Here is a 16591-nt window from a genome sequence, read left to right as displayed (position 1 = left end):
GCATAGAAGTGTTTCAAATGTAGTTCTTCCCTGAGATCATATTTCTCCTCTCTTGTAGAGAAGTATTGGATGACATTTTTAGCTAATCGGTTATTTTTAGCCTTATGCATTATTTTAGCTGTTTGAAGATGAACTATATCAGCAAGTTGAAGTATTTGTGATTTTAGAATTAAGGAAATAAAAGCCTGTCAAGGAGGTGTATATACACACACAGCTGCAGGTTTTGTTTCTTGCAGAAAAAAAGCACTCAGAGAGCATAGACCTCCGCCAGGTGCCATGGTGTATTCTGGGAACGGGGTCGTCTATACGCAAAACAATCTTCTCCTCCCCGAGCATGTACTGTACCTGCTTCTGCCTTACTGCTAAAGCCAGCAGCCTGCTTGAGGGCGGCGGCGGTGAGGGCCAGACCCCTGCTCTTCTTCAAGCCATGCTGCAGGACGGCTTCAAGCTGAGCACAAAGACAGATCACCCTGCAGTGGCGAGGAGAGGACAACAGGAACAAAATATATACAGGTGAGTTCCACAGAAACGAAATAACCCGTCTGTCTCTCTGAGAACAGAATCATTTAAGGATGACTTCCATTGTCTTACCTGCTGTCCGAGTCTGTTGCAATTTCTTTTCTTCCTCCAAAGCGGATCTGGCACTGGGAAGACAAAAGTGAATGATAAACAGCATAGTTGTGTATCATGTGAAACATATTATGGTGAGCTTTGGTGACAATAATTTGATATTTGGGCTTAAGATTCCTTCCATAACGTCTCCGACTGGGTTCTAGAGCTAGATATCGGCTAGTCTTGCATTCAGTGTTTATCCAAGCCAACTCGTCCTACAATAACAAGCAAAGAAGTTAATGTTATCATGATATGTCGCTGTAACTTTCAAATGTTGACACTGACCTGCTTAACAGCATCCAAAAGCCTCTCCAGGAGGTTCTGTCTCTTGGCGTCTGTCTGTAGAGTGCCTGGGGAAGTGAAGAAAGACCACATTTGGCTTTCAGGAAGGATCTAATGCATTGTAATAAAAACAGTCACACAACTACAGACTTTTGCATGTGCTTTGCAATTGCCGCACCCTCATATCACCTCATATACATAAATAAATGACTGATAATTGTTCTATTGTCCTATTAGTAGTACTATGTAGATGCTAGAAAATGTATCCAGCTTCATATGAAACTGCAGTGACATATTGATTAGGAGAAGGCTATAATCTGATAAACAGGTAGTTCACACCCATTGTGTGGTTATAGAATACAGGTATAAAAAATGAAGAAATACAACTAAACTACTAAGCACATTAAAATGATGTTTTTTTGGTTTCACAAATCAAACTTACCGTTCATTGTGACAACAAAACTTGAGCCGCAGTGATCTTCAAGCCGGCTGCTTATTCATAGCTCCTCGTAGCTGCTAGCTATCCACCACAGAAGCTAGCTAAGGGCCGGACCCATGCCGCCTCCGTGGCCGAGTTTGACTCACCCAAACACGGCTAACGGAGCGATGTTCAGTCGGTGAGAGGAAAGGCCTGCCGGTGGAGAGTCGCCGGGGCTGAGCGACTTCCGCGTGGTGACATCTGCGTTTGAGTGTTCCACACCCTACCGAACACACGAAGTACGTTTTTTTGTTTGTTTGTTTTTTCAAACCGGAGTGTAATATATTTTTAGTGACTTTTATAGTGCGACAACTTAACAACAGACTGTGACACTGCGAAAACAGGAAGCAGGCTAAAAATCGACTACTGATGAGCCGTGTGCGCGTCACGTGACAAAACACCCAGCTGTCATATGCCCACGCGCAGGGAGCGATGGGAGTTGAAGTCTCTAATAGCTTTTTTTTTTTACTCATTGTTTTATTCGTTATCTGTCATTTATTATTTATTCATATAACTTGCATAAACACAGCAGATATATATACGATGTGATGTGACGTTCAAGGCCTCTAAACCAGTTGTGGCTATAATTAACGTATCCCTATGGACATTATGAAGACAATAAAAAGCACAAATGTGCTGAAACATGCAGTGACAGTGTTGGCTGATTTGGCCTTCATGTGTACTGAACCTGCTGAATTCAAGATTTATGTAATATTACTAATTACTACAAACACATAATACAGTCACAGCAAAGACAAATAATGTAAATATTGGTCACTCGTTGCCAGAGACTGGACTGTATTTGTTTGTGTCCCCTGCTGCTTGATATTACGCAGGGGTCTCAAACACACGGCCCCCGCCTTGATATGAAATTTTAATGTTAGTGCGGCCCGCGCAAGTTTGATATGGATGCTGTATGGTATCATGTACCCAGAAAAAATTATTACATTTGATTAATGTTCATGTTAAAGGTTAAATAACTGTTAATAGTTATCCTCCCTATCCGTGTGGAAGTGGTAAGTATTTGGCTATTTAAGTTTAAAGGAAATAACTTGAAGGCTACCGTTTAGGTCGCTAGCTCTCTAGTTTGCAAGTTAGCATGTGTCTCAAGACCCTGCAGTTGCGCAATATGTTGTAAATAAAAAGAGTATAAATGTGACTATAGTCGTGTTTTGTCATGTCTACAGGGATCTAATAATGCTTTGTTCATTTTAATGTGAAAAAAATAATTTGTCTACCCACCAACTATATGTGGTTTCTTAAGTTTTTATTATTTGCCTTTTTATTATTATTATTATTATATTTATTTATTACTGATTGGTTGTTATTCTTGATTTGTTTATTTTTCATCTTATTTTGTGCAGAAAAATAAAAATGAAGATATTTGAGAACAGTGGAATGTTTTATCAGAGCTTTTATTGTAGAAAATCGGAACCAAAGCAGTGAAAAAGTTTGTATATTTTTCTGTTTTTAATAAATGCGTTTTTTTGGGGGGGGAAACCTGATGCGGCCCAGCCTTGCCCAGACCCTAGCTCCAGTGGCCCCCAGGTAAATTGAGTTTGAGACCCCCTCCATTGTTTGTGTATTGACATGAAACTCCATATTCCCTATATAATTATCATAGGGACAAGTTTGTTAAAAGTGAAGTGTGCAAGGTGTTCTTATCTTGATCTTATCAGCAAGATAAGAGCATGTGAACTTCTTTGGACAGGATTCCAGCACTGTCTAATCATTACTCGTGTCTGTGTAATGTGATGACAGAGCAAACATAAGCAAAGACAAACAAACACGAGTGTAGCTTTCGTTCATATCGACAATGTCTCTCGGACAAATTGTTTGGATGAAGATGCAATATCAGCGTCATAAATAGTGAAAAGCGACTCATCAGTGTTCTGCAGCTGCTCGGCATTTGAAGCCGTTTTTCCCATGCGGGCACCCTCTCTGGGCGACCTTCCATTTTTTCCAAAAGAGCTCCGAATCCCGCTGGAGAGTCGGCTGGACGCTCGCTTCACGACACGGCTCAGTCTTTTGTTGCTTTTTAGTTTCATCATTCCCACGTCGTCTTCCAGCTCCTCCGGCGGTACGTCGATGTTCCCGGAGTACCAGAACACCCACCAGATGAGGCTGAGGAAGATGACAATGGCACCGGCGTAGATGAAGAGGTCGTGGATGACCAGGCCTCCGAAGACCCCCACCATCATGATGAGTACGCCGAGTATATCGTGGGCTACTGCGAACCAGAAAGAACACTTGCAGCGTCCGACTCCTCCGTACTTCCTTTCCAGGACCGGTTCCATCTGCACGGAGGTTGACATGCTGAGGGTGCAGAGTTGAGTGGAGCGGAGTGGAGTGGATCTAGAAGTAGCAGGTGGAGTTCTGCGCAGTAACAACGGCCAAAGGTCAATGTACACATGTGATTATCAACAAGAAGCCACATTAGCCTGGTAAGAGAGTCTTCTATGGTTGGTTTTTATGCATGTAGTCCTGGTTTTTGCATGTAGTCCAGCAACAACAACAAGGTCAAGTATCAGGGGATCCTCAAGCCTCTTGGTAGTAACATCTCCGCCTCCTCTTCTCTTTCAGTATCGGCATCCAAACCAGGCCCACTACCACAAACATGAGTCCTACAGACAGGCAAGCAGACGCGACAGGGCGGCCCCCGTTCAATACCCCTGAGAACTGGAGCAGGAAGAGGACAACACCGACGGCAGACATCATCGACCCCATCACCATGGAGATGATGGACTTGTGGAGGTAGCCCCAACCGGAGCATGCACCAGAGTCAGAGTCGGGAGTCAAACTTTCAGATCCGTTAAAAAATGTTGCCTCATCGTATTCTTCCATGGTCGTACTAACGAGAGAAATAAGTGAAAACCTCGAACCGCGACTAACGAGTCATTCGAGCGCAGTAGGGAAGATATATCATCTGTCATGTGCTTGTTCTCCCGCCCATGCAGAAACCTGTTGACACGCTGTAATTCCAGATGGTCCACCACCACACAGTTCTTCTTGGATGAGTAGACAAGCCACACCCACCCGATGACAGCCCTCACGTATCATCATCATGTTTCATGACAACATGACAAAACATTAGTATTTCATTTCTACATTCATTTATGCGACAACCTTTTCCCAAAATGAAATTAATTTTTTTTTCCCTCTATACATAACGCGACATAAGGACAGCATGAAAAAGGTTTTTGGAAAATGAACATTCCAAACATACATGCAGGAAAACAGTCCCAAACCATTACACTACCACCACCATATTTTACTGTTGGTATGGTGTATTTTTTCTGAAATGCCACACGGAATGGGACACACGCTTTCCAAAAAAGTTCAGAGTATTTTCCCAAACATCATAACTTTGAACGTTTATGTTCATGTTTTGTGTATTTGCACATTTTTTAAATTACCACATCAAATAACCATTCTGACTTCAATATTATTATAGTGGCTGTAGTTACTGTGTCTTATATACATTGAGTCGAATGTAAATATGGTTGAAGAAACGATATTGTATACGGTATTGTATACAGCGACGTGTTAAAAGATGCAAAGCCATTCCAACCTGTGTCATTGTGTGAGGAGTAAACAGCAGCTGTTTAAGCCTGAGAATAGACTCATCACCAGACAACAGCTGCTACATGCAAAAGCTCAGATGACAATCTTCTAAAAAGCGGATCAAAGATGTTAAAGTACTAAATAGCGTAGTTCAACATCTAGGATAAGATTCTGCAACACTTTTATTATTCAGTACTTTTAGATGGCTAATTTGTTCTGCAAATAGTTTTCCTCTGCGCCGTAAAGTGTGACAATTTTCTTTGTGAGAACTCCAGAGGTGTAATTTAGGGTGCATGCAGCAGAGGGCAGTCATGCAAGTTTACAGCCAATAATGTGAGTGAAGAAGAAGAGACTCAGGAAGCGTTTCTAAGGTTTCCGCATCGATTAAATCCCTCCATAAATACACAATACACAACTTGCTCGTCTTATTTTAAACACTGTACAATTGTAAAGACTTAATATATACTGTTTAATATGGTAAAATTTAATATAAGGGATTGCTTTGATCGGTTCCACAAAACATGATTGCTTTTAGCGCCCGAGTTGTAATTCAGGGTGCATGCACCAGGGGGCAGTAATGCTTGTTTAGAGTTTGATGTCAGTAAAGAAGATGTTTAGGAAGTATTTACGAAGTTTCCACATAGATTAAAAGTTCACCAGAGCAAGATATAAAACCATCCCGTATAAATGACATTACATGGTAATGATTGAAATGATTAGTGCGACAGCACATATCTAGTTTTAAAAAAAATGAACCAGAAAAAGTATTAATATGAATGGCCATGTTTGTTTATTAGTGGATTGCTTAACTGCAGTATGTACTGTACAGACAAGATGTGACAGTTTCAATAAATTGATAATATTACAAAATAAAGTATTATTTGACTTTCGGTCTTTTTCCTTTTCCTTTGGGTGGAGTCTTAACACCTCTCTTGGTGATTTTCTGTAAAATGGACGCTTGTTTCTTTGCACCTGACTTGGCAGTTTGCTTCTTTTTTGACTGCAACAAGACCAAAGGAAGTCAATGTCTGACACTACGGGTACGTACACTTGAAAAGGTAATGGCTGCACGCAGCACTCACCTGCACTTTAGGTTTTTTCTTCCCTGTCTCTATAGGAACCAGCTGTGGAATTTCCTCATCGTCGTCGTCCTTCTCTACCTTCCGTTTTTTCCCCTTTTGCTCTTGGCCATCTGCAGTTTGTTTGGGGTCCTGTGTTGCTTTTTTGGCTGCAGCCGCCTGGAATTCAACATGGAGAAATGAGTACCACACAGAGACGAAACATAGAATCCTGAGAGAAGAAAACTGTTCTTACCTTAGTTTTCTTCACATTTCCTTTCTTCAAATTTCCTTTCTTCAAATTTGCTTTCTTCAAATTTGCTTTCTTCAAATTTGCTTTCTTCACCTCTGGAGCTCTGGGCTCGGTGAGGTGGGTCAGGTCTGAGGTGTAGACTGGCAGAGCCACTGAACGTACACTCTTCAGGTGGATAATCTTTATCAGTGGTCCCGGCTACAAAAAAGTAGAAATAGGCGTTTATCGAAGGTGTGCTGTTGGATGTGATATACAGTTAAGATTAGGTTCCCACAGTGGGTACGCCGATTGTCATACGTGGGGAAAAAAATATCAGCACTCATGTGAAACTTTATCTAAATGTGACCAGGCAAAATACACATCCCATACTAGCCTGATTAGATTAATATTTTTTGTTTTCAGGAATATTTTTTAAGAAAATACAGCATCCATCGGTACTGAATTCAGGGTCGAAATGACAGTGCTGGCATGCTCCTTATTAAGGGTCAGTGTACCTTGCAAATGATTTGAATGAGTAAAGCTACAACATACTGTACGGTGGATTTAATCTACTACTTGAAGAAAACTGCTGTTCTCACCATGCGCATTTTTTCCACCACAGTTTGGACAACCGCCTTGATATTTTCCGTTAACTCCTCTGCAGGCATGCCAGCGTGGCCAACACGTACCATGCTGCAAGAGACCACCATACATCGTTATTTGCATTGGGTTGTTTTCAACTACTGCGTATCTCATGGAGTAGAGGTGGACTTCAGAGGAAGGAGGCCCACCTGCTGATTGAATGCGGTGGTTCATGCCACCGGCATAGACCACCACGTTCAATCAGCAGGGTTCTAGTGAGGTCTAGTGACTCACCAGCAAGGGCCCTTGTTGGTGACCTTGGCTCTGGTGCCCTGGATGGTTATCTGGAGGTCTTTGGCTAGGTGTTTGCTCTGCAGGTTCACAGAAAGCGGCTCTCTTGGGGAAGAAGAAGAACAAAAAAAAAGTGGTCATTTGTGTATTCCAATGTCCAGTGCTGCTGTAGTATTAATGAATAATGAATAGTACCATGTAAAAACAAACCAAAATTAATCGTACTTTTTCCTCTCGTAGAAGTGCTTTCCCAGATGGGATGGCAAAAGGCGCCGGATGCGACTGTCGGCAAGGAACATGTCAAAATTCCCCAAAAGTCGTCGTTTAGCCTCATATGGTTTGTACTCTGTCTTCAGGGTCTTGTAGGGAATGATCTGCCCAGAATAAAAGGAAATAAAATGATCTATTGATACACATAAAATGTCAGTAACAGCCAACTTTATGGTTCTTACCTCAGTAACATGTTTAACCCCTCTCTCTTCCAGCAACTTCTTATAAAACCTCTGAGTTTGCTCTGCGGTCATTCGGGGCTCATCTCTGGTGAAGAGACAAACTTCTTCCGCTTCTCTGCGTTGGCCATGAGGCAATGGACTGATGATCACGTGACAACAACGCCGCCATGCCATAACAGAAAGAGAAAACCGGTGAATCTGCAGCTCACATTAAAAATAAAGCATACAATTAATATGAATGTGTAACAGGCAAGTATTAGTATTAGGTACCCCAATCTAATTATCAAATACATGAGCAAAAATATTCCATATTGTCAGAGAAGTACTTATTTTATGATATTAGTAACTAATGTGCAATGATTTCAATGGCGTGCTGTTCATGTGTAATACATGATGGATGTTAGGCTTACATCCGAATGGTCCGAGCCTGACTGGGGATCCTCCAGAAGGTAAAGAGAAGACTGATATTCTGGAACTCGTCCCGAAAGAGAGACTTGCCGCCGGCTTTAGAGTTCAGGAAAGCCTGTAGTGCTAGAACGGCCTTTTTCACCTGCAAAACACATACGTTACATTTTCAGTTCAGAAGAGTCTTTAATTCGCGTGCTCCATTCCCAGACTGAGAGCTAGCTTCGCGGCTAGGAAAACACACCTTGTCCACGTTGCTATTCTTACTTTTAAAACGGTTATTAAACGACATGTGCCCACCTATTGCAAACTATCACGCCATAATATAAAACTAATTTAAATGGGAGGGACAGAAAGCAGCTTTTACCTGTGAACGGTCGAGCTCAACTTGCGTTTTCTGCTCCATGCTGCCTGTAACTTCACGTGTGCAGGCAAAACACGCATGCGCAGTTACAATGAACTGCGTCACAAAATACAAAAATAAACTTTATTTGTATAACCAAGCAAAACACAACTACTGTATTACAATACACGTACTGGTGCTGCTTTTTTAACCGAGACAAGTGTTTGGAAATTAAAAATATATAATACGCATTTGCTATTAACAATATTTATACATGTCAGAAAGTTAAATTGTGACTTTCACAGTAGAAGAAAACAAGAACACGTTTCCAATCTAGCGTCATCATTTATTTATTTTTTTAGATGTTGAATATGCAACATGTTCGTTTGTTCATCAGTAGTGTGTGAGAGAAACCAAACTAATGCTGGTGGTACAGCAACACTTAAAATATAAAACGTCCAATGGATTATCAAATTAGAATTGCATGATTTGTTTTGGAGGAGACAAAATTATTCCGTAGTTATTTCCTGCTTTTAGGGAGTATTCTGCAAAAGTGACAACAGCTTCAGTTTCAAATCTACTTTCACTGTACAATGACAATAAAGACTTCATCAATTATACTCATTATCTGTAACATACAAGTACGTACTATGCTGTACTTAGCAATGACCACTAGGTGGCAGTGTTGACCTGTTTTGTTGCGACTTAGTGACAACTTTTTAAGTTCTTTTTAACTCAACTAATGCATCAGAGTGCTTATTCCTCCAGGAAATATTGTAATATAAAAACACCGACAGGGTGAGTACTCACAAGGTCTGATGTGACATATACATGCTAACATGGGCCCAATTCATATTTCATATTGCAGTTGATAATCTATCTCGATGGATAATTTGATTGGGGAATGTTGTAATGCTGCTTGAATTATTCTTGCTAGCATATCCACTGGGTTTTCAATGCTTTCATAGCCCATTTTAAGCTGAAAGTTTGGTTTAGCCGAAGTTACCACGATGATACGGCTGCTTTAAATAATAGGTAAGGCCACCTTAGCACTCAACATACCTAAAGTCACTTTGCAGAATCCCCCCTTAGCAACACGTTATCCATAGTAGTGTGGACAGCCTACAGTGTTTTGATTCATGTAAGCTACATTAGTGGCATTGGAGCTCTCAATATGAGAACGCTGACACTGGACCTTTTTTTTTTTGTCTCTCTCTTTCTCTTTAGATAGTTCATCGTAAAAACAGATCCAGTCTCATTTGACAGGATGAATTCCCTCTTTCCCTTGGATGTTCTTTTCTTCAGCACAGTTGTACGTGAGAGACTGGTAGCTGTGGTAACGTTTCTCCTCTGGTGACAAGCAGAACAACTTTGCATATTTGGCCATTGTTGCATTTAGTCCTTTTCCGGTATCAGCTTCAGCACTTTGCCGATGGCGATGGTCTTGCCTGGTCGGAGAGAGATCATCTTAAAGTCAAATGTACATAAATTGATAAGAAAGTGTCCTTTACCTTCATCTCGGAGCGTGAATCGTCCCATCTGAGGAAAGTCCTTGAACGTCTCCATGCAGATGACTCCTGCTGCCCGGAACCTGGCAATACAAACCTGGTCCTGCTTAACAAATCGTGGTCGTATTTTACTTTTCTCTCCCGTCTTCTTGTCCACCATACAGATTAGGGCCTGCAATGAGGATTGGGATTAAAAAGGTCTGCATTAAACAAACAAATGACTGGAAAAAAAAGGGCAGGAACTTACTGAGATCTGCACCTCCTCAATGCAGGTATGGAGGTGAAGGACTGCATTGTAACCAGGACAGATGATGGATTTGTGCTCAATGATGACGATCTGAAAAAGAAAGGGTAATATGTCATTTCTTATTTTCTATAAGCGCAAACATTTTGGTAAGACGTGTCACCTGAGCGTCAAAGGTGCGTCCGGTATGGCAGAGGTTGTCGGGGCTGCATAGGATGAAACCAGGCAGGATCTCTTCTTCTTCTATGCCTTTGAGCCTCATCTTTAGGTTCTCCCCAGGACCTGCATCATCTGTCTCCACTTCATCACTGAGGAGGCTCAAAACTTCAACTATATGCTGAAATAACATACATTATATTAGATATCATTAAATATCATTAATGCCTCATTTAGCATGGTTAAATGGTTCCGGACTGAATCGTGGTAAATTAATTTCCATAAAGTAGGAATCCTCACATTCCCAGATTGTGTCTGATCCACAGAAAGAGAACAAATCTTACCCTGTTTGGCATCATGACCAGCTGCTGGGCTTTGCTGATCGAGCCGGACTCCAGCTTCCCGAGAATTACTGTACCCATGTCCTAAACACAAACAGGAATTATTTTAATTATTATTTTCTATACCGCTTATTCTCATTAGGGTGGCAGGGGTGCTGGAGCCTATCCCAGCTGACTTTGGGCGAAAGGCGGGGTACACCCCGGACTGGTGGCCAGCCAATCACAGGGCACATATAGACAAACAACCATTCACACTCACATTCATACCTATGGACAATTTGGAGTCGCCAATGAAGCTAGCATGTTTTTGGAATGTGGGAGGAAACCGGAGTACCCGGAGAAAACCCATGCATGCACAGAGAGAACATGCATTATGATATATTATGTATTATTATTGCATCACATCTTCCCACATATAATGTGATGATTGTCTGATGTTCACCATGCATGTTTTTGGAATGTGGGAGGAAACCGGAGTACGCGGAGAAAACATCCTGTATGTATTACCTTCACTAAGCAAGTTTGGGATAAAACATTGATGGAGTTTCTAAAAAGTCATTACATATACACAGCAAAAACGTGATTAACAAATGTGTCATGTCTATAAAAGTTCTTGCATAATCACAGGAAGAGGAGAAAGGAATTTCATTCAGGTGTCTCATGTGACAAACAACCAAAGCGACGCAGGTTTGCTCACCTTATACTTATCTACAATAGGTAGCCTGACCGGGCCGTCGCTGGATCTGGTGAAGTTTGGCAAACTATCCAAGTGGGGAATAAATGGCAACCCCCTGGTAAACAGCAAAAGGGATCATTAGGGATTTGAAGGCAGCTTGACGTCCACTGCAGTCGACACGGGTGATGAGTCTGAACAATTGTTGATATGATTCGATGAGGTCATCACGCTCACTTACGTGTACCAGGGGCATTCGGGTAGGGGGTCCTTGAGGTTGGCACCTGTGAGTCCAGAGCAAGGCATAAAGTAGATGTCCTTCTTGGGATTGAAGCCCACCTTCTTTAGAAACGGCACCAGCTTCTCTTTACACTCCTCATACCTGCACGGTATAGAAAATAGAAACGCTCATAGTTACATCGCTGCTGTTTAAGAAATCAACGCCGCTAAACTCACCGATGGAGGCTCCAGTTGACTGTGGGGTCGTCCATCTTGTTGACCAGGACAATGAGATGTTTAACGCCTGCTGTTTTAGCCAGCATGGCGTGTTCCCGAGTCTGTCCGCCTTTCTCAAAGCCGGTCTCGAACTCGCCCTTCCTTGCCGAGATCACCTGATGCAAAAGAGTAAGAACATAAACATGAAAAGTTGGATTCGGAACAAACAAACAAACATACATACATACCAACATGTATATATACATTAAGGCCTGCACTCACTGCCTTGCAAGCATTTGGGTTGTGTGCCACCCCTCCTTTACACAATAATGTATTTCTGCAACTTCTTTGCAGTTGTTTTATTAATTTCACCTGTGCAAGGTGGCAATTATGATTAAAAACTGGCGTGAGGAGGGAACACAATAATTATCTATGTTGCCAGAGTCTGCATGTGCCTGTGAATGACTGCTTTGTGGGCTTTCATTTTGTGGATTATTCTGAGTCTTTCTGTTTATTGATATCATGCAAAGTGGTAGTTATCATTCCCAGTAGATAGAAGAATGGAATCACACCCACAGAAAAGACAAACACGCGTGAAGCAGTGGACAAGTGTCAACAAAGGCGAGGAACATCTGCGTCCATCTCACCAGAACGGCCAGGTCAGCTTGTGACGCTCCTCCGATCATGTTGGGGACAAAGCTCTTGTGCCCAGGAGCGTCAAGGATGGTGAAGTGTTTCTTCTCCGTCTCAAAGTACGCCCTGCCAACCTCCACCGTTTTCCCTTTGTCTCTCTCCTCCTGGTTTGTGTCCAGAGCCCACGACAGGTACCTGCATGCACCGTGTGTAGTCATTGACATAAAGGCTGCAACGACTACACGGTTCGAGTGACAAAATGTCCAACTTTTGCTCCCGAGTGGCATAATTTTGATGTGTCATAACATGGAAAAATGAGTTTTAGTCATAAAACTTTAAAAGAACGCTACGATATATTACATTACACACTACAAGAAGGTCTCCAAAGTATAACGTGAGTCAATATTGTCTACTATCTTGTGTAATACGACTTTAAAGGTGACTATAGGGGTGTTATTTCATCTCTAAAGGGCTTTAATAGTGTTAAAGATCGTATTTAGAAGTTGGGGAATGCGTTTTCCTTGCTTTATAAAATTTTTCTATTTATAAGTAAGGAATCCGACTTTGCAAAATGTCTGGAATCAATTACTTATGATAAACACACCGGCCTAACACAGAAATGGCCTGGTATGAAAAAAAGTACATCTTTTTCTGACCTTGTTTACATTACAGTTCAAACGAGTGGTTTTATTGTGACTCAAAGGGGAAAAAAAAAAACCACCAAAAAAGCCACAATTTTGTTTGTGAGTTGGCAGGCTCCTTTGTGATTCATGGACAATGACGTAAGATGCTAGGAATTGGCAGACGGATCAGATGGGTAAGGGAGGAATACAAAAGGAGAAAATAAACTCCTCTCCCCGCATTTTTATCCAGATATGCACCAAATTCAAAACAACGGGTTGAGTCGCTTTTGCATAACCCTACGACAAAATAAACTCCACAACCTCACCATGTCTCTCGATTCTTTTCTTTGGCTTCCCTTTCATATTTTTCCAAGGTCCGCTTCTCCACCATTCCAGTTAAATACCTAAGAGAAAACAGCACAAATTCCACAGAGTCTCATTGCAAATGACTTTACAATCCTGATGAAAAATCTTCACTCACATGATCTGTCCTCCAATAGTTGATTTGCCAGCATCTGCCAGTCAAATAAAAATCAGGGTTATCAGGTCAAACTGTCATTAAGTCATCTTTGAAGGTGTGACGACGCAAATCAGACGCACCCACGTGACCGATGAAGACGACGTTCACATGTTCTTTCTTGGGGGCGTCCGGCGTCAAAGGCGCCACCTTAGGCACGGGTATTTCCTCCTCTTCCTCCTCCATAATCATCATCTCCTCATCATCGTCCTCCTCCTCCTTACTCTTAGCATACGGCTGACAATCCCCTGAAGCAAGCAGGTCCTCCTTGCCTCCGCCTGGCTCGCCGTCGTTTTGCTCCCACGTCACTTCCTCCGCAGAAACGTCTGCCTCTGAGCCGCCGTTCTCCAACGGAGCTGCAAACAAACACGGCAACTACGGTTAATATTGGCACACTTGTTGTCAAGGGGTGGCAAACTGCAGCCCGAGGGGGGGGGGGGCATCACGCCTGCCAACTGTCTTAATCCTTTAAATCTTAAACCTTTAACATTGACGTTATAGCTGGCAACATGACTTGCATGCTTCAGTCGGCAAAATAGTTGGATACGAACACATCAACAGACATGTGACGCACGTAACCTACCTACTGGACCATGCGGGCATACAAATATCTATGTACAAAAAACCCCCACTGATATACTCCCGCCGCAAGGCATGCTGGGTAGTGTGTGGTACCTTTTCTGCCAACATTTCATCATGTTTGCCCCATTTTTGCTTGACTGCAAAATATGTTGACCAGTGTTTTATCATTCATAGTTAATAACTGCTAAAGCACACTACATATCTAAATAAATACATAAGATGTTGAAATTCACTTATCTGGTACATTAACAAACAGCTAAAATCAGGCACAAAACAAATAATATGCTACCCATTGACAGTGAGTATCAATAGCACCTTGATTTTCCCATGATTTGGGACATATCCAACTTGGAAGGCACATTTTTTAAGAGTGACCAAGTCCAAGCCTAAAAGGCCAGTGTGGGTCCACAGGGACGTCCATCTATGGCACAGTGAAGTTGCATCATATCATTCTCAAAGGAAGCACTAGTGGGTTCACCAATGCCAGCATTCCAAATAAGGCCCAGCAAGTAAAAGAAGACGTCAGCCTACTAGCATTCCTGGTGAGTTTGGTGTTACAAACATGGCTGCAAGTGCATGCACACACTGTTTACAGTTCATTCAGTCACGATCAGGGGCATATTCGGAAATTGGAGCATGCAGGGGTTATTTTCATGCATTTTGTGGATTAAAGATGTTATAACCAATCTGATATACAGTGGTGTGAGAAAGGGTTTGCCCCCTTCCTGTTTTTTTCAATGTTTCAGATCATCAAACAAATTTAAATATTAGTCAATGACAACACAACTGATCACAAAATGCACTTTTTCAAAGAAACTTTACAAAGGGAGAAAAAACAATCTAGTGGTAGTGTGATGGTCTGGGCTAAGGACCTGGAAGACTTGCTGTGACAAATGGAACCATTAATTGTGCTGTTTACCAATGTCTGGCATGTGTTCCTGACCTCCAGCTGAAAGAAACTTGCGTTCTGCAGCAGGACAATGATCCAAAACACACCAGCAAGTCCACCTCTGAATGGCTGAAGAAAAACTAAATGAAGACTTTGGATTGGCCAAGTCGGGAGTCCTTACCGCAATCCAATCGAGATGCTGTGGCATGACCTCAAAAAGGCAGTTCATGCTCAAAAACCCTCCAACGTGGCCGAATTACAAAAATCCCGCAAAGATGTAGGAGACTCATAGCATGTTATCACAGACGCTTTATTGCAGTTGTTGCTGTGAAGGGTAGTCAAACCAGTTATTAGGTTCCATTTTTTCACACAGGACCTTGTAGGTTTGGAATTTTTCTTCTCCCTTCATCAAAAGTTTCATTGTTAAGGTCTTGATTTGTTATTTAGATTTTGTGTCTAGTTTTTCTTAAGTTATTTGATTAAGGCAAACATTCTTTTCACACCACTGTAGGTCAATACATGCTCACCTATGTGAACAAAACATCCACATCTGAGCTTTGTGTTGTAGGTAACAACGCAAACGTGAATCCATGTTGTTTTTAATTTTATTTTTAAACGAGCTGAGCCACTAAATGGCCCCCGGGCCGCAGTTTGGACACACGTGTTCACTGTACTGGATACATACCAACTGTTTCTGCCACCTCCATACTGCCAACTGAATCAGGGGCACCTTAAAGGGAGAGAACAATTTTTTTTAGCTTTCATTCGTATTTTTCCCCACACAATATTGTGACGTTTTTACATTTCCCGGTTAGCGTTACTTAGCAATGAATCAGCTCTAGCTTGTGACGACACACAACTTTAACGTGGGGAGTGACAGCTAAGTTAGCTGCGTTAGCAAGATAGTTAGCAAGTTAGGCTAACTTCCAAATAGTTGTCAACCCTTCATGGAACATTACCGTCCGAAGGAAGGGTTTCCGGCGTGGTGGTTTGAAGGAAGCTGGGCACAAACACCGCCGCGTTGACGTTGGGGACGAACGGCTTGGCGTTGACGTTGAGTGCGGCGAAAGCGCCCGGGAGATCCGACGCGGTGGCCGGGGCCTCGGCATCTTCCTCCAGCTCCCACGAATCCGGAGCTGTGTCTTTCGGGTCCATGCCTTCGTTCACCGGCGTTGACAAGCTATCCTCTGCCGATAAGAGCTGGTAGGTTTTTGTTTTGAAGTGTTCAGTTAGTAGTATGTTTCAACAGCAATGCAGTTGGTGAACTCCCCATTGCTATGCTGCTTTGACAAGCATATGGACCAGCTCGCATGACAGGAGCTGGGGTTGAGGCATGCATGTCCAACACTCACCGCTGGAGGTCAGCAATGATCTCCTGCTGACTGGAGGGTGGGGGAGGATCGATCCAAATATCGACATCGGGAGTAGTATCAGTATTGGGTCTTATACAGTGAGTTCAATTTTGAGTTCCTTTTAATTGTGGTAATTGTTTTTAATTCTGTAAAGCACTTTGTGTTGAATGTCTTTGCAGGAAAAGTGCTATACAAATAAAGTTGATTTGATTCAATATTTTTTTCATATTGTGTGTCTTTTGATGTGTTCATATTGTTTAGTTATCTTACATTACTGACAATTGTATGTAATTGAATTTGTATTATGTTAATATTGCTACAACAGATTTGTTATATCTT

The 16591-nt window shown here is 42.0% G+C and overlaps 4 protein-coding genes across 6 annotated transcripts in view; all 4 read right to left on the bottom strand.

Moving 5' to 3' along the window:
- The window catches only part of snx29 (sorting nexin 29), a 94988-nt gene extending 93230 nt beyond the window's left edge, over window positions 1–1758 (bottom strand). Inside the window, exons 1-4 of the mRNA XM_058061693.1 lie at window positions 1337–1758; window positions 898–962; window positions 592–644; window positions 346–470 (exon numbers count right to left, since the gene is read on the bottom strand). Of these exons, the coding sequence (XP_057917676.1) occupies window positions 346–470; window positions 592–644; window positions 898–962; window positions 1337–1343 (250 nt within the window). The 5' untranslated portion in view covers window positions 1344–1758. The remainder of the gene's footprint in view (window positions 1–345; window positions 471–591; window positions 645–897; window positions 963–1336) is intronic.
- Window positions 1759–2771: 1013 nt separating this feature from the next.
- Window positions 2772–3832, bottom strand: LOC131109555 (transmembrane protein 238-like). The gene has a single exon (XM_058061698.1). The coding sequence runs from the start codon at window positions 3685–3687 to the stop codon at window positions 3178–3180; it is 510 nt and encodes a 169-aa protein (XP_057917681.1). The 5' UTR covers window positions 3688–3832; the 3' UTR covers window positions 2772–3177.
- Window positions 3833–5703: 1871 nt separating this feature from the next.
- rsl1d1 (ribosomal L1 domain containing 1) lies at window positions 5704–8411 on the bottom strand. 3 transcript variants are annotated; one of them, XM_058061697.1, is made up of 10 exons: window positions 8201–8326; window positions 7962–8101; window positions 7552–7690; window positions 7325–7473; window positions 7103–7204; window positions 6826–6919; window positions 6340–6445; window positions 6251–6309; window positions 6019–6174; window positions 5704–5936 (listed from the first exon to the last, which is right to left on the bottom strand). In XM_058061697.1, exons 1-10 carry the CDS (start codon window positions 8246–8248, stop codon window positions 5814–5816), a joined length of 1116 nt encoding a protein of 371 aa, XP_057917680.1. In that variant the 5' UTR covers window positions 8249–8326; the 3' UTR covers window positions 5704–5813. The 3 variants fall into 3 exon arrangements, with proteins under 3 accessions (XP_057917680.1, XP_057917679.1, XP_057917678.1); XM_058061696.1 differs by having other exon boundaries at window positions 6251–6445; window positions 8324–8411; XM_058061695.1 differs by having other exon boundaries at window positions 6251–6445.
- A 220-nt stretch (window positions 8412–8631) lies between these two features.
- gspt1 (G1 to S phase transition 1) lies at window positions 8632–16283 on the bottom strand. Its single transcript, XM_058061581.1, has 14 exons — window positions 15860–16283; window positions 15586–15630; window positions 13513–13785; window positions 13394–13427; window positions 13239–13316; window positions 12304–12484; window positions 11678–11832; window positions 11463–11603; window positions 11246–11339; window positions 10552–10632; window positions 10215–10388; window positions 10055–10144; window positions 9811–9979; window positions 8632–9747 (listed from the first exon to the last, which is right to left on the bottom strand). The coding sequence occupies exons 1-14, from the start codon at window positions 16053–16055 to the stop codon at window positions 9695–9697; spliced, it is 1764 nt and encodes a 587-aa protein (XP_057917564.1). The 5' UTR covers window positions 16056–16283; the 3' UTR covers window positions 8632–9694.
- Between the last annotated feature and the right edge of the window lie 308 nt (window positions 16284–16591).

The sequence above is a fragment of the Doryrhamphus excisus genome, chromosome 22, assembly GCF_030265055.1.
Source record: "Doryrhamphus excisus isolate RoL2022-K1 chromosome 22, RoL_Dexc_1.0, whole genome shotgun sequence".
NCBI classification, from domain to species: domain Eukaryota; kingdom Metazoa; phylum Chordata; class Actinopteri; order Syngnathiformes; family Syngnathidae; genus Doryrhamphus; species Doryrhamphus excisus.
This window is presented reverse-complemented; position numbering and strand designations above follow the sequence as displayed.